Below are 18,560 nucleotides of genomic sequence, written 5' to 3'. Positions count from 1 at the left end.
TTTTTTCCATTATGTTTAAAGAGTTTGACCTAACGCTGGTAAAAGGTATCAACTGAGCCATAAATGACCACCACCCATAATCATGTAAATGAGAATGCAAAGAACTCCAACAAGTGCAACTTTTTTGCAAAAAAGATTGGATACTTTCTGAAAGATTAAACTAAAAGAAAATAATGGTTCCAAAAAAGGTAACCTTTTAAGTTCCATCAAGTTGTCGAATCTAATCTTACTAATATTTTTTTCTAAAGCTTGGTGGGTATAATGTACATGTAACTAATTTTGTGCATGAATTCCTTATGATCAAAACCATAAATTCAAATGAAAAATACTTACCTATGGGAATCAAAGACAAAGTGCTATTTGAAGTTATTGACACTCCTCATTATTAATAGTGGATTTTGTTTGGATTTTGATCCAAATATTTTATGTTCCATCTATTTTCGATAAATTTTAGTCTCATTAAGAAAACTTGATTGACTGGTTGTTGAATTGACTTACAGAGAAGATTGTTTAATTTATTTTTGAACTTTAATTGAATCGGTTCTAGAATATTGGTTGATGGCTTATATTAGTTAATATTGGCTGATTAACATTTTGAAACACATCTAGTTCTACACGTTAAAAAAATTAAAGTATAAAACATTATTAATGACTCATATTTCTCATAGAATAAAAGAGGTTAATATATTTCCAATAAAAAATTTAAAACATTGTAAAATACAGAATTATTCTAAATTTTGATTTTATCATTAATAAAATGAGTATATATTGCATTAAAGGTAAGCAAACTAAACACATTTAAGAATGGCTCACAAGAAGTAGAAAACTTCTCGAGATCATACATACAAACTTCTTGAAATCATACATAGAAAACTTCATTTTTTTAAAAAACTTATGATGGTACATTTTCATTGTAACGTTTTGTCATTATTCGCATGTTTTCTTACGTCATTTTAATATTTAATTTATTTAATGCTAATAAATTTGTATTTGTTTGATAAAAATAGCAAAGATTATTTTATAATCTTATAATTTAAATATATATATGAATAAACTGAGAAGAATATGAAAGATCATTTGTCATCTTCTATCATAAAAATGTATAAAATATAATAAAATAAAATAATTAATAAAGTTTATAATAATAATATTTTAAATTAAGTTTAAAGTATATTTAAAACACCAAACATGAACCAATAAATTGTAGGCAGAATCTAAGAAACTATGCTTCAGATTTTCTCATTACAAGATAAAACTATTATTGAAAAGTAGAAGAGCAAAAACACTGATTATGTCTGTGTACTGAGAGATTAGATAGTAGCACAGAATTACCAAATCTCGAATCCGCAAAAGGTACAAACTCTGTAATGGGAGTTTTCTAAAATCGAAAGAGCCAAAACTTCTGAAGTTTAGTTTTAATATAATAATAATAATATGTATATTCCAAATTCTGCTGTACTGGTAATGAAATCAAAATCCATTGATAACTGATAAATAAGCTTTACCTTGATTAAATAACTAAAATGTTAAATTTTAACCAAGTTCAATTTAATACCCAAAGTGTAAACATAAACATTCTCTTTTTTTTTTTACTTGGTGGCTTCAGGATTGTTGTCAGCATTAAACCCTAAACATTCTCTCTTTTTTTTTACTTGGTGGCTTCAGGATTGTTGTCAGCATTAAAGTCATTGGTTGTCTTCAACGATTCTTCTGTTGCGATCTTCCCAGCTTCATGAGGACTGGTTAAATTCTTCTCAACGTCTGCAGTCTTAGTGCCTTGGGCAGGTTGTTCAGTGTCTTTAGTCTGAGTGGATACCTCATCCCTTGAGGCATACCATGAATGTCCACAGGCAATACACTCCAGCTAGATGCATAAAACAAAACCAGTGTGTGAATATTATGATAAAAACATATGCACAGAAAAGAGAAGAAGAAGATCTTAATATGGAAAGCACAAGAACCTGATAGCGATCTCCACGCCCAGCTTGAATGATATCCTTCAGGCCAACTTTAATTTCACTGCATCTCGAGCATCTTACATCAGTCATCTGCATCCAAAGCCAATACATGACATGGTCAAAGACATTCTCCAACTGAAATCCAAGAAACTGGATAAAACTGACTGTCAGAAATGAACAAACCTGCATCCGTACCGCATCATCAGGCTCATTCTTCTCTGTTTCCTCAGCAGTTAGACCCTCCTGAATCCCATAAAACCAAATCTTATTTGTTTAACATGTAAGAAATAATCATTACTATTTGCGCATTATAGAACAAATTCAGATTAATCTTTATACAAGTTATGTAATATAAAAAATTTCCTAACCTTTAACTCAGTGGGTGACATTTTCAAAATCTTTGCAGGTTCTAACTCCCCATTGAGCAGTCGTTTAGCCAGCAGTGAAGTGTTCTACAGACAAAAAAAAAAGGAATTACTGTGCAAATCATCATAAGGCATTTCAAAATTTAGCAGGTCATATCAGAATGTGACATAAATTCATAGATCAACTATTATGAATAAGGAGCATATATGCACAAACAATCAATGCAGATTCTAACCTTGAGATTGAATGCCAACGCCCTAGTCCTTTGATTGTATTTAGAATAATCCGATGCAAGAGATACATGTAAAGCCAACTCAAGAGCACAAACCCGAGGAACAGCATCATTCGGCCAGGGAAAACTCTCATTCTGTCAAGCAGTTTAAACAAAAGGGTTATTCCAGAAACTAATGAATTCTTGATAGATTTCAGATTATCAGAATGTTATTTGGTAAATTTTTTGGCAGGAACAAATATGAAAGGTGAGTGTATATGAAAAGAGAGACTTTGATCAAAAGGATAGAAGAGCTTAGTTTAAGACCTTTAACGGATTATCTTGAGATCCATTCTCAGCCTGTTCAAGATGGGATCCAGCTGAACCCAACTTTCCTTCATCACCAGCGTTGGAGCATATGTTGTGGACTGCTTTCAGAAGCTTCGCCAAACATTTGTTACGATGAGCATCACCTGTAAGTGAATCAAACTTGCGTAGGATAGAATGATACTCATCTTCCTCCTTTCTAACATCAACAGGAGGTATGTTTACTTTCCGGGAAGATCTTTTAGCCTTCTCTACGTGTTCCTCAGTTTCAAGGTCAGGAAGATCACCCAGTCTCGACATTGACTTTTCCACAAGGAGGTCAATTTCACGTTGTTTTGAAGCTTCATAAACCTTATCAGTCAATTCCCACAGCGTCTTTTCATCGGTATCATACACCTTTCGCACGATAAAACCAGGGTTATCTCTGCGTTTCGGAAGTTGCTTATGAGCTGGAACAAAATACACCACACATTTATGCATCACAGATTCTGCGGGGGCCTCATCAAAATGGAAACTGTAGAACAGTTCTCGTGTATCATTTGCTTCCCAGTTTCCACCACCCTTTTTCTTTGCTTCTTCTCGACGATAAAACCACTGTCCCAGAATCATCATGCGTCCATCTTTTTTTGGGTAATATCCTACCAAAAAAAAGAACTAAAGTCTTACTTGGAAGAACTGGTAAGCATATATAAAACATTCGGCAGCACCTACACAAGTACCTTTATAATGGCAACATAAGGCTTTAGACTATTCTCTTCTGGATGCAATAGCACCGAATCCTCCTGTGCAAGAAATTAAATGAATGTCAGAGATGCAAATGGCCTCTAAGCATTCAGGTGCAAAGGGAAAGGATGATGTAATAAGAAAAACACCCAGTCTCTAAACCAAATAAAAAGAGCAGCTATGACTAATACATTCTCACACAGAAATCAAAGTTCCTTCAAAACCCTAGATTCAACGATGCAATAACCAACAAGTAATTAAACAAGGTGCACTCGAAACCCATAATAATGCATCAATCTAGTCAACACAACTCACCAGCTGGTATCTGTAACCGCCGTGCTCGAACTGCCTGTAATGGGTTCTTCTGCCTTTGCCCTTACCCCTAACTTTAACCGGCTCACCAACCGGTTTCGCCCCATGGAACTTCTCTCCTCCTTCCTTCTCATCCACGTCATTTTTCTCCTTTTCTTCCTCAAGTCTCCTTGAGTTCTGTCCCTGAGACCTCGTCTCCCGTACAATTTTCTCTTCGTCGTCACCCGAGGACACCTGAGCGGACCTCCGAGACCACACCATCTTTCTTCCTCCTCCCTGTGTAAATAAGAGAATGTAGAAAATTATTAAGATATGATAGAACGTGTAGTATGTATATTCACACACCTTCGAAATGAACGTAATCTTTTATCTCACCACCTCTCAAAACTCGAATTTTATATAGAGAGATTACTTTCTTTACTTTTGGGGTTTACAAAGAGATTCCATATGTATATATATAGATAGATAGACCCTGGAAAAAAAATACTATTTACTACCATGCCATTTTAAGTAGAAAATTATTTTATTTCTTAATTTTCTTTGACGATTTTTATGCAAAACTTTAATGATTTGAATAGTGAAAAAAATGTTTTAAATGATTTTAGCTATGGAAAAAATATTGAAACTATAAAAATAAAATCCATGTATTAACATGTGTGTTATCTCATTTTAATTTATGTCTTATTTAGCTAAAGTAAACCTTTGTTTTTATAGTTAATTTCTTTTAGTCAATATATTGAAATAGTTATGTTTTAATTAGTAATAAATTTATAAATCAAATAATATCATTAATTCTGAGATTTGTTTCGATAAGTTTCAAAATGAAATTATATTTATAAATTTTGATGTTTTAGTGAAACAAAATTGGAAATTTTATGTATTTTCTTTTTAGAAAAAAATAATTTAAATTAAGTTATCGATTTACTAAAAGAGATAGCTAAAGTGTAATTGAACTCAAAATATTTGAATAATTCGTTAACATGGTAATAAATTTTTAAAATTAATTAAAATAATATTTTGGTACAAATATAAATTTATTTCCAAAAATTGGTCGACTTTATCATATAGGATGCTTATTAACAAAAAAAAAGAGTGGTCAAATTTATCATTTAGGAAATATTATAAATTAAAAGATGGTCAAATTTATTATTTAGAAAATCTTATTAATCAAATAAATAGTTGAAATTATATTATTAATTTTTATGATTAAATGAAAACTAGTTTAAAATTTAATATATTTAAAGAAAAAAATAAAAGAATTTTAAATTAGGTTATCAATTACTACATATATATTTTGCAAATATATATTTTTATTTTTTCATTTATATTAAGAAAACAAATTAAACGTGTATCATAAATTCATCATTTTCTGTAGTTATCAATCTATATAAAATAGAAGATAGTTTGTTCTCATTAGGCCACATTCTTATGTAATTCACTAAAATTTGATACTTTACCACAATTTTTTTTTATCATCAACATAAACATAATCAATTAAGACTCTGCAAATCAAACTAGTAACTCTTCCTCCATATGAATAACAAACAACTGTTGTTTCTTAACATTGCGTGCGAAACTGTATGTCCTTGTATTCTGGCAGTCTTAAGAAACCTAGAAATCCATCAAATGAATGTAAAACCCACCTTTCTAAATGGTGGTTTGAAAAATTACGACAATACAATACTGTCAAATGGAGCAAGATGGACAATCAAGTAGGCCTTAAGTTATCAAGAAGAATCTTAATTGGCTAAAAGTTGAAGGATCAAATACCTGCATATGAATGAGCTCTGAGTGGTTGAAGCTTCCTTTCAGGATCTTCATATCTTCCATATAACTTGTAAAGTCAAGTCATTCTTCTGGTTTCGAAACCATCTTCATCATCTGAAAACAATTTGTTGCAAATATGACATGAAACTGTTGTAAATTCCTCATACATTTCATTTTCCATATCTTCTATTTCCAAATGAAGGGGTGAACGTGTTCCTTGCCCCCATCAGTCCATCAAAACCTAAAATGATATACCAGAGTAATTATCCTGATCTTTTCATGACTCATCCGTAAAACACCATCTTCTCGGTATGGAAGGTAAACTTGTCACCTCTAGCTCCCTAGATTCGGTGATCCATTGTGGGATGGAGGCATGTGCCTCGGTCCAAAGTAATGATTCAGTTTCTGCCAATTTGAGAATATCTATAGGATCAATATCCATGTTGCTGAAAACTTTATTGTTTCATCCTTTCCAAATGTACAAAATCTATGCAAATTGAAGATCTTCTATATAGGGGAAAACCCTCCAATACAGATGATCCAATACTTTACCACCATTTCTTCTAATTTATGAAATCTTACGCATTTTTACACTCTTATTATCTTAACAAACTATATTAAATACAACATCTAGCCGTTCATAAGTATTTTATAATTAATTATATATTTTGAACTCAAATTAATTGTACCTTTTAAAATCATAAAAAAATTTCATTCTAACAAATAATAAAATTAACAAATCTCTGTATATTCATATATTTTAATATTTGTAAGACTAATTGTTTTAGAGAAATTGTTTTAGAGATAAACTTGGAAATAAATAGCATCATTTGCATATATGTAAAATCATTTGAGACTAAATTTTTAAAAGATAAATTTGTAATATGTATGTTTAAGATTTGGTGTTTTAACTTTGACAATGTTAGAGGTGTTTAGGTTTAGATTTGGGGTGTAAGGTTAATTTTGGAGTATAGGATTAGGTTTAGAGTTAAGGGTTTGTTGTATAGCATTTGGGTTACAGATTTAACATTTGAGATTAATTATTAAAAAATTAATTTTTATGTTTAAGACTGATTTATAGTAATTGAAGTTTAGTTTAAAGTTCAGTGTTTATGATATATATATATATACTAGATGATTTTTCCGTGCTCATGCACATGTATAAACTTTAATTTGCACATATATTTTGCAAAATTCGTATATTTGATATATTCAGAAAAATTAGGAAAATATATTAAATCACGATTCCATTAAAAACATAACTTTTAATATTTTAAGAATTCAGGCACATTTAAGGAAAAAAAATAAATCATAACAATTGTTTGATTTGATTCTTCATATTTTGATTAGTATTGATTATTGATTCATAAGATAGTTACACCAAAAACTCATAAGCTTTCACCCCATCAGTTGCTTATATTCAGTTCAGATCAAACAATATTAAAAAGTTTATTTTTCATTCTAACATTATTTGATTTTTTGTATTCAGTTTTAAGTTAATAGTTATAAAATAAATATAAATATGATATTATATGATAACTTTTTTCTTATTAAAAATTATAACCATTTAGTCAAACTAATATTCATCGTAAAAATATTTTTTTTTTCTCGTTTATTAGCCTTACATTTTAATATATGTATTTGGTTTTAAATACCTTAACATAGTCACAATATTATATTTAAATTTCATGTTTTCTTGTAGTCTGTACTGTGGTTGTATCTTTGGATCCAAAAACCGTATAGAAATTGTCTCACATTACAGGTGATTTATTGAGTTAAGAAAAGAGCATCTCGACTCCACAAATTCTTCTATTTCCTTAACGATTTCTTAAACGTTTTATACTCATATATTATCATTTCATTTGATTTTTGTTTAGTGATTTTCAATCAGGGTTTTTGTGGTCCTACAGTTTCTACGATGAACAAAAGCTGAGATTTGAAACACGCTTTGAAGATTCAAGCCATAATCCAGATGAATCGTGGCTACCATAAGCACTAGCGTTATGCAATATTCTATTAAACTCTAGCCATTGGAGAAGAAGACCTCGAGATTGACGGTGATTAAAGCCAAGAAGTAATTGAAGGCAAGAAAAGCATGCAAGCAGCCTCAAGCAAGTTCGAGATGAAGATCTGCAATTTTTCCGGCACCGCACAGACTCGAAGAGCCACGAGTTGACCAAGTGTCCTTTATGCACTTCATCATTGTCTTTAAGTTTTGGACTTCATTTGGGCTAAATTGTATTTTGAGTCTGTTTGTATCAGTACCCTTTGGGTTTTTCTTTAATGCAAACACTACTCTTTTTTTTTTATCAACAATACAGTTGACAGAAAAAGAAAAAAAAAACATGACTACGTCTCATTAGGGATGGCAATTGGGCTCTCCCGTCCCGTCCCGTCCCGACCCTCTGCGGGCTTCTCTTCTGGCGGTACACGGCGGGACCGTCCCGCGCGAGACGCGGTCCTGAAATAGCTGACCAATCCCGTCCCGCGAAATGTGTAAGCCTTCGCGGGCTGTCCCGCGGGACGTCACAGAAAACACCATACTAGCTGTTTCAAGCTGCTTCGAGCCATTACTTCAGCTGAACCGTGTTGTTTGAATTGGTCGTGTATAGGACTAGAGATGGCTTTTATACGACCATGCCTCTGTCTCTAGTCGTGCAGTAAAGATTATGGTGGTGTATTCGAGTAAGATTATAGTCGTGCAGCTGAACCGTGTTGTTTAAACGATTGCAAAGTCACTTTGTTGATAACAAAAAGAAAAGCAATTGGATTTTCATATTGTCTTAACCAAAACACCAATGTAATAAAGCCAAAAAAACCCAAGCATTGTAGTCAAACAAATCCAAGAAATTGAAACAAAACAAAACAGCAAATCAATAAAAATATCAGACTTCCGCATCATCATTTTCTTCATTGGCAATGGAGTCAAAAGATGGTAATGTCTCCTCTGCAGGATCAAGTTCGTCTTCTGTAAATTTAAAAAAGTTGGAATTAATTAGTGTTTAAGATAATGATACTATACAAGTAATTATAATGTGAGATATTTACCATGTTCATAAGCCTCATATCCTTTGATCCAATTCCTAGTGCATATCAGAGCTTGCACATTTTTTGGGAGTAAACGGCTCCGGTATTTGTTAAGAACTCGCGATCCAATACTAAAGGAGGACTCTGAAGCCACTGTTGTGATAGGAATGCTGAGCAGATCACAAGCCATTGCAGCCAAATCACCATAACGATGAGTGTTAGTTTTCCAGAATTGGAGAATGTCCAAGCTCTCTAAACTATCAATGTCCAAAGGAGGTTCATCAAGATAAGCTTCTAGAGCTGTCTTTCCAGTAGCAGCTCCGTTGACTTTGCGAAATTTAAAGAATTCCTATGAAATTATAGAAAAAAAACAAGAAACGATTTAAAAAAAAAACAGAAAGTTTATACTTTAAAAAAAAAAAGAAACGATTTAAAAAAAAAACAGAAAGTTGATACTTTAAAAACGATTTTAAATACTCACTTGGTAGTTTCCAAACAGTCCCATGGAACCTGCAGAAGTGACATTTTGTGGAACCGTCTCACGTGGCTCCGTAGACGGTGAGTTAGCCTTGGATTTTTTGTCGTAAGACTCGAACAAAATACTCAGCTTCTGGCGCAAGTTCTTCAACTTCACATCACGTGTACTCATGTCAAGCTTCCCTAAGCAACACTCCACAATTGAAAGCTTGAAACGTGGATCAAAGACTGCTGCCATTGCAAAAACACCACTAACTTCATCCCAATACTTATCAAATTTCTCTTTCATTGGTGGCACCATTTTTCGGACGATCTCATCCTCGCTGCACTCATTCATTTGAAGCCACTCATGGATGGACCAAACTTGATAAAAATACAAGTTCGAGGTGGGGTAATTAGCACCTGACATCAGTTTTGTGATCTCTGCGAAAGGGCACAAAAATTGGCATATCTTATCAGCTCGCGTCCATTCCTCAGCTGTAGGTGCCACTTTATAACCTCTCTTATCAAATGTCTCCAACTTAACAAAAGCTTTACGGAACTTGATGGCTCTTTCAAGCATAAAGTAAGTCGAGTTCCATCTTGTCTGCACATCCAAGATCAGACCCGCGTTTTCAGTTATGCCTGCAGCATTCACGCATTTTTCAAACAACTCTTCCCGCGCTTCCGATGCTAGCACATACTTAATACTCTCTCTAACTTTGTGCAAAGCGCCTCCAATAACCTTCAAACCATCTTGCACTATCAGGTTAAGTATGTGAGCAGCACATCTGACATGAAAAAATTCTCCTCCACATAACAAATCATCATTTAACAACAGCTGCGATTTGACTATGTCTTGCATCGAGTCATTACTTGAAGCATTATCCAATGTGATAGAGAAAACCTTCTTGTCGAGACCCCACTCTTGCAGCGACTCAAGAAGGTGAACCGCAACACTCATTCCGTTATGTGGTGGTGGTAGAGCACTAAATGACAGGATCTTGCTGTTCAACTTCCAATTCCGATCAATGTAATGTGCTGTCACACACATGTATCCTTCACGTTTCAGTGATGTCCACAAGTCGGAAGTGAAGGAGACTCGTCCAGGAAGACTCGCTAACTCACGTTTCAGTGTCTCTCTCTCGTTTTCATACAAACGATAAACATCTGATTTCGCCGTGTTTCGACAGATGAATTGGACATCAATATTCAAATACTTCCATGTCTCTCTCACTCTTTCATACTCCACGTAAGAGTATGGTAGATCATGCTGGACAATTGTCTTTGCTACCAACTGCCTAAACACAGTATGATCGTACTTGCGAGCTACTACTTTACCCTCGGTATTGAGTTGTTGCTGCCTTCCTCCATTCCTTGGGTACATTTTACATCTCCCTCAATGTCTCCTCAACCCACTTGTTCCATGCGAGTGAGAATACCACGCATACTCATTCTTGCAATGATTGCATACAGCTTTCAAATCTCCATTTGGTTTTTCAACCACAGTGAAATCCTTCCAAACGTCTGACCATTGCCTATTCTCCATCTCTTCCAAATTGATTTCAGCCTCATCCAACTCAACTTCTTCGAAATCATCATCAAAATCCGGTATATCCTCTTCAATCTTCTTCTTATTCTTCTGCGACCGACTAGAGGAGCCCTTCTTTTTTCGCGCCTCACTAGACAAGGGCTGAGTTGATGCCTTTCTTCTTCCTCCCCTAATCACAGCTTTCAACGGAACATTCTTCTGACTACGAGCCCGTGCGGACGAGCCACTACCACCATCCAGAGTGGATTGTAACATGGGCTTCCGCTTGGCTGTTCCATAAGTTGTTTGTCTGCGAGGCTTGGTTGATTGGGTTGGAGGTGTGATTTCAACATCAGATTCTTCTTCTGAATCGACCAGACTAATCAACTTTCTTTTCCGTGCTTGCTTCTTTCCATCATCAGCCTCATCAGCTCTCAGATCATTCCTTTCTTCTTCTGCAGAAAGTCTGGCAATGAGTTGCTGAGTCCCCAAGTCACAGGTAGCTGGTGGTGAGTAGTCAGTATTCAAACTGAATTGCTCTTCTGAATCGTCTCTGGATGATCCCATCGTCTCTCACGTAGTCACGTACTCACGTTTCTAAGTTTGCTAGTTTTTTAGTTTTTTTTATTCTAACTTACGGCTAGAGTCGTGAGTCGTGACCTAAGTGGATGTAGGGTTTTTTTAAATTTGATCCCTATTTTTAATTAAATTTTGTAAAATTAGGAAACTTAAAAATTAAAACAATTCAAACAATATTCTCAAAGAACAATTCAAACAATATTCTCAAACATTCCCGAGTCCTAACTCCTAACTTCCTAAGTCAGTTCAAACAACATTCTCAAACAACAATTCAAACAACAGATCGAACAACATTCCCGAGTCCTACCTAAACCGTGACTCATATCTAAACAATGAGTTCCCCTATCTAAACCGTGATCCTAGCAATGCTTACTAGTTATCTGTAAGAAGCACTAACCCGAGGTCCTTTGGTTGTTATATCGAGACATCACTCCATATGCCAAGCATGCGTCCACAATATCTTCAAGAGTTCCCGCTTTGTTCCCCATCAAACTCAATGCAACAACAAAAACGTCTTTGGTGAGCTACTAAGTTACTTAGTTAGCTAAACGAGTAATGATACCACTACCTTTTTATCGGTGAAGAAGAGAAGCTACGGCTGCAGAGGAGTAGCTCCGGTGGTGGCTCGGTAAAGAAGAGAAGCTCCGGTGGTGGCTCCGTGAAGCAGAGAAACTCCGGTGGTGGCTCGGTGAAGTAGAGAAGCTACGGTTGTGGCTCGGTGAAGAAGAGAAGCTACGGCTGCAGAGGAGTAGTTCCGGTGGTGGCTCAGTGAAGAAGACAAGGTCCGGTGGTGGCTCCGTGAAGCGGAGAACCTCCGGTGGTGGCTTGGTGAAGAATAAAAGCTACAATGGTGGCTCAGTGAAGAAGAGAGGATCCGGTGGTGGCTCGGTGATAATCTACGGCATGCAGTGGTAGATCGATGTAGAAGAGAAGCTCCGGTGAGGCGGTGATGGAACGAGGAAGATGAACAGCTCCGGTGATGGAACGACGAGGAATAGAAGCCTTCGATGCTGCAGCTCGAACGCGATTCGGTCACCAAAAGCACTGACGACGCCTCGCCGATCGGACATCGAACGGCCTTCGCCGGAGCTCCAGTTCGTCACACCATTATCGACGAAGCTCCATGCCTCCATCGCTTTTCACTCTCTCTATCTTGTTTTGTTTTCAGGTGAGGAACACGAAGAACTGAAGAAGTGTCTAGATGCGGTCCCAATGGGCTTTCCCACGGGTGATATGGGCCGTCCCGCAATGAACCCGGCACCGCGCAACCCCACGCCCGCAAGGCCCGCTAATTTGCGGGTTATGATTATATCGGCCCAAGCCCGCCCCAGACCAAGCCCTTACAAGCCCAGGCCCGCGGTCCAGTACATAAGTTGCCATCCCTACGTCTCATCATTAACCGAATTCGAAATTGTTTCGATTAGACCATCTTCAATTGGGCTTGGAGTGGAGTGTCTAAATATCTTGCGACTAGGTGATAATCCGTGCCCTGCACGGAATAAATAGATTTCAAAATATTATCACTTAATTTGTAGACATAATAAAAGTTAAAGTCATAGCAAAAAATACTATATGTTATAAAGTAAGGGTTAGACGAAATTTAATATGTCAATCTAAATTAAGCTGCGGAATTTTTTTAAAAAAATTGTATATTTGTTTGCATAAAATAAATTATAAATATAAAATAAAACAAAACATAAACAATAGACTAATAAAATATAAAAGAAATAATGTCTTGAATGGTTTCAAATCGGAAACAGAGTTAAAGCCAACTATTTGATTGCTTGAGAGAATGTTTTGATATGAGCAAAGTCGAGAAGAAATGTGTGGTGAGTTTTCTGAATTATAGAAGCTGTATCTTTATACTAAAAAGGAATCGCCGTGTGGTCATATGGATTCAAAATAATGGTCTAACTAAATCGAATATTACACATAACTTGCGCTCCAATCTTAGTCGAGAATTACTTTAATATTGTAAATAGTTAATGCAAACTTCCTTTTATCAATCGCAATTAAAAAAATTCAAGAAAGTTCACGATTATTAATTGATTACAATAATTTGAACCTTAATCTACGTTCTTTATATACAAAAGTCAAGTCCTTGCAAATCACGTATTATTACCATTAGTTTACCAAATTTGTAATTTAAAAATATGTCAAAGTTATTAGAAGTTTCCTTTTTCCCAATTATCAATCAATTTCGTCCTTGCAAATAATATTTGAATCATGGGCAATTTGCTCCGCCATTATTTGCATTATGCAAGTTGGCGTTAAAATCTTAATTACGATAGATCACCTAAGGTAAGTTTTTATATGTGTATGCCAGAAAATCGTATTGTATCTTAGTTTCTATAATCGCAAGGCTGGGATCATCTAACAATTTAATGAAACGGGGCAAGTATATGTCATATGCATGGTTCTTCTGTTTCACTATTTTAAGAAAAAAAGTTTTTTTCTTGATATATTTTTAAGAGAACAAATACTTTTTCGCATTTTTAAGAAAATCAATCACTTGAGCACGTATTGATTATCAAATACTTTTTAGGATTTTACAGAAAACAAATTTTGGTTGATAATCGCACATTAATTTTTCGCATCTATATTCATTTTTGAATAAAAAAATTAAACCACTACGTGTATCAGTAATGTTTTTGTATTGAAACAAATTAATGAAAAACTTCAGTCAAGGTAATTAACATAATTTTAAAATCTTTGATAATATGTAGAACTTCGGTTAAGGTAACTAATGCAAGAAATAAATGGTAAGATTTGATGTAATACGTATCAACGTATATATGTGACAAATGTAGACAAAACTAAGGTAATTGTAATGTTTTGATCAATGACATGTTGTGTAATTACTCTAGTTAACAAAGGGGTTTTTAATAGAATAAATGAGAAAGCTTGTAGAGTTGCCACGTAAGAAATGACATATCCCCCTATATATTAAAAGAGAAGTCACTTTAGTGATTTCTGCTGAGGTGGCACTCATATAGAGCTTCTCAGGAAAAACGTTATAATTCTATTGGCTGGTTTTTTGAATTTTTCTTTTTCATTTATTTTAATCAATCGCTTATGTAGACAAGCCCAAAACAATTGTCGATTTCGTTAAGCCCATATATAGCTAAGAGATAATAATTATCGATTTAGTTTAGCCTGGGGTATCCGTTCGGGTTCGGGTCGGGTATTTTGGATTTTCAGGTATAGAGGTATAGAGGTGTAGAACCCGTTCGTGTATTTCTGTACTTCGGGTCGGGTTCGGATATTTTTAGTTCGGATTCGGTTATTTCGGATCTGGTTCGAATATTTAGATTTTGAAAAAAAAAATTAAAATTTTCATTTCTCAAGTTTCTTATATTTAAAAATATAACTTTCAGTTAACTAATTTTTTATTTTTAATAGATTGAATAGTTAATAGATTTGGACATAACATTTTAAAACTAAAAAAACATTAATTTAATTATTTTTTTTAAATTTCGGATGTAACTTTTTGTTAATTTTTTAAATAAAAAACTTGACATGCATTTAAAAGTGAGTAGCAAATCATTTTTTTTCGTAATTGTATGTATATCATATGAACTTAAAGTATGTGTAGTATCAATATAAATATTTTATATAAAATGAGAGATGTAAACTAAAAATATAAGGTTAATTATACATATGTTCGGTTATCTTCGGATATCCATTCGGGTTCGGGTTTTCTCCGTTCGGGTTCGGGTATCCAATCTCTCCTTATTCAATACCCGTTCGGGTATTTTGCTACTTCGGTTCGGATTTCAGTTCGGGTTTTTCGGATCGGGTTCGGGTGCCACTTCGGATATCGGGTAAAGTGCCCACCCCTACTAATTATGTTGTTTGTTTTTAATAACTTACCTTTCTAATATGGATTACTTGCGCAAGTTGAAATCATTAAATATGCAAATAACTTATTGGCAAAATTTGTTTTTAATAACTTACCTTTCTAATATAGATTACTTGCGCAAGTTGAAATCATTAAATATGCAAATCACTTATTCACAATATGGATTACTTGCGCAAGTTGAAATCATTAAATTTTATCGATTTAGTTTACCCTTGGGCAATATTTAGAATTAAGACAAATATTAAAAACTTTCCTTATTATTCAAACGATAAACTTGCGCATGTTGATATCATATTTATTATATTGCTTACAAAATATTTTAATGTTTCTAATTAGGTTATTTATTTTTAATAACTTACCTTTCTAATATGGATTACTTGCGCAAGTTAGAATCATATCATATGCAAATCATTTTTTGAGAATACACACTTAATATCTTTCTTTAAACGATTTTATTATTTATTGTGCAAAATATTAAAATCATTAATATGAAAATAAATCGACTGTATATATATAGGAGACACCCAAGGTCTTAAAATACAAACATTCTCTTTTCATTCTTTAAATTATTATTCACAAATCTCTCCTCTCATACTATTAAGGTATTACGACAATGCTGCTTGTGTGCTAAGAAAAATGTGTTTAGACGCAAAGGCTCCTCATCTTTAGAACCCTAAACTCAAATCTTTGTGTCTTGTCTCCAAAAATCATGTCTGGTCTATCTTTTCCATGTGTTGAATACTGGTAACGACAATATGGTCTTCTTTTTTTTATATGTAGACCAGGTCGTGAGAGTGATAGTGATCCAGAAAACCTTGATTGAACATATTGAGAAGCTTCGCCAAGTTAAAGCAGTTCTTGAAGAGGTTCTTTAGTACTTTCTCTCTCTTTGTTGAATATTGTCCGGGAAAGTATTACATAGTATCATTTAGTAATACTATCTTATATCATTTTTTTGTTGAATATACTATCTTATAAGTAAGCTAGCATTATGCATTTTTTATTTAATTTATGAGGTCATTTTTTCACAGCAGAGAACCTTTTGGAATAGCGCAGGGAGGAAATTTTTCAGGGATATATAGGAAGGTTCAACTGAAGCCGCTGAAGTGGGATGGTGAATGCGAAGAATAAAGACCTGTAGAGGCCCTTATGATTCTTAAATACGGCGGTGTTCTAACTCACGCTGGTAGAAAACAGGTGTTTACATACTCTACCATTTAATTTGTCATTGTTATATATATATATATATATATATATATATATATGTTTTCCAAATATGGAAGAATTGTTTAACTTATTGACGTTTAACATCACTTGCCATATAATCTAACGAATATTACAAATAACAATTTATGGAAACCATTCTCGAAATTATTGAAAGACTTATAATGTTTTATTTATTACTTTTAATATTTATAACCTATAAAATAAAATGAACAAAAATTGATATAAGATAATTATAATAGTATTATCCTCTACTTGATGAACTGTGTTCGAATATAATTATATAATAACTATTTTAAATATTACAAAATCCGAAAATGTTTATTAATATTATTTTTTAAATTATTTATCGTTGTTTAAAGAATAAATTTTTCATAATTTTAAAATAATTTATAAAATACTTACAAAATGCAAGGCAAAGTTGCACTTTCAAGAGTTAAGTCGGGATCTGGATTAAAAATCCTAATAACTGGTAAAGAAGGGAAGCCGAAGACAAAAACATTGAATGTTGTCTACAAACAAATTTTTCAGAATATTCCGTAGTCACGGTACGTAATTTTAATCTACTTTTTTTTTAAATACAAATTTTAAAATATATAAACTGATACAATTATTTATTTTTTGTATTTGCCAGATGGGTTGTGATGAGTTAGGAGACCGATGACGGTATGTCAATTTAATATTATTTCATGTTCAATAAAATTTAGAAATTTAGAAATCTATCAAATAATGTTAACCCGTCAAATTGCTTACAAAATTTATTTAATTTTTTGCACGTTTCTAATTGAATTTGCTTTCTTTATCGAGAAATGTATTTCATAATTTATATTATTTATGGATAATATTTTGATTTTTTATATTTTCTTTTAATATGTTTACATAAATTTTTGTTTATTATTTATGAAAAAATAATATTATTCACCTAAATAAAGAATTACGACACATATACAATCCTCCTATACATTAAAAGAGAAGTCACATTAGTGATTTCTGCTGACATGACATTAATATAGAGCTTCTCAGAAAAATTGTTATAATTCTATTGGTCGAATTTTTTGAATTTTATTTTTCATTTATTTTAATCAATCGCTTATGTAGACAAGCCCAAAACTATTATCGATTTCGTTAAGCCCATATATAGCTAAGGGATAATAATTATTGATTTAGTTTAGCATTGGGCAAAATTTAGACTTAAGACAAATATTAAAAACTTTCTTTATTATTCAAACAGTAAACTTGCGCATGTTGATATCATATTAATTACATTTGCTTAGAAAATATTATAATGTTTCTAATTAGTAGGGGTGGGCGTTCGGGTACCCGTTCGGTTTCGGGTCGGGTATTTTGGATTTTCGAGTATTTCGCCATAGAGGTGTAGAACCCGTTCGGTTATTTCTGTACTTCGGGTCGGGTTCGGGTATTTTTAGTTCGGATTCGATTATTTCAGATCGGGTTCGGATATTTAGATTTTGAAAAAAAAAATTAAAATTTTCATTTCTCAAGTTTCTTATATTTAAAAATATAACTTTCAATTAACTAATTTTTTATTTTTAATAGATTGAATGGTTAATAGATTTAGACATAAAAATTTAAAACTAAAAATGCATTAATTTAGTTATTTTTTAAAAAAATTTGGATGTAATTTTTTGTTAATTTTTTAAATAAAAAACTTGACATGCATTTTCGGATCGGGTTCGGGTGCCACTTCGGATATCGGGTAAAGTGCCCACCCCTACTAATTAGGTTGTTTGTTTTTAATAACTTACATTTCTAATATGGATTACTTGCGCAAGTTGAAATCATTAAATATGCAAATAACTTATTGACAAAATTTGTTTTTAATAACTTACCTTTCTAATATGGATTAATTGCGCAAGTTGAAATCATTAAATATGCAAATCACTTATTCACAATATGGATTACTTGCGCAAGTTGAAATCATTAAATATTATCGATTTAGTTTACCCTTGGGCAAGATTTAGAATTAAGACAAATATTAAAAACTTTCCATATATTTCAAACGGTAAACTTGCGCATGTTGATATCATATTTATTACATTGCTTACAAAATATTTTAATGTTTCTAATTAGTTTGTTTGTTTTTAATAACTTACCTTTCTAATATGGATTACTTGCGCAAGTTAAAATCATATCATATGCAAATCATTTTTTGACAATACACATTTAATATCTTTCTTTAAACGATTTCATTATTTA

The 18,560-nt window shown here is 33.0% G+C and overlaps 1 protein-coding gene across 1 annotated transcript; it reads right to left on the bottom strand.

Annotated features, from left to right (window-relative positions):
• Positions 1-2,152: 2,152 nt before the first annotated feature.
• On the bottom strand, positions 2,153-6,106 carry LOC125578112. The gene is made up of 5 exons (XM_048740403.1): positions 5,996-6,106; positions 3,901-4,173; positions 3,582-3,644; positions 2,327-3,456; positions 2,153-2,201 (listed from the first exon to the last, which is right to left on the bottom strand). The coding sequence occupies exons 1-4, from the start codon at positions 6,104-6,106 to the stop codon at positions 2,851-2,853; spliced, it is 1,053 nt and encodes a 350-aa protein (XP_048596360.1). The 3' UTR covers positions 2,153-2,201; positions 2,327-2,850.
• Between the last annotated feature and the right edge of the window lie 12,454 nt (positions 6,107-18,560).

The sequence above is a fragment of the Brassica napus genome, chromosome A9 (assembly GCF_020379485.1).
Source record: "Brassica napus cultivar Da-Ae chromosome A9, Da-Ae, whole genome shotgun sequence".
NCBI lineage: Eukaryota > Viridiplantae > Streptophyta > Magnoliopsida > Brassicales > Brassicaceae > Brassica > Brassica napus.
Note: the sequence above shows the minus strand (reverse complement) of the source record. Positions and strands in the feature narration are given on the sequence as shown.

Excerpts from the sequence above, each read along its gene's own strand:
- LOC125578112 (XM_048740403.1), bottom strand. The coding sequence starts at position 6,106 with ATGGATATTGATCCTATAGATATTCTCAAATTGGCAGAAACTGAATCA. Across the intron at positions 4,174-5,995 it reads CCGAATCTAGGGAGCTAGAG|GGAGGAGGAAGAAAGATGGT; the intron begins GTGACAAGTTTA and ends TTATTTACACAG. Across the intron at positions 3,645-3,900 it reads GCGGTTACAGATACCAGCTG|GAGGATTCGGTGCTATTGCA; the intron begins GTGAGTTGTGTT and ends TTTCTTGCACAG.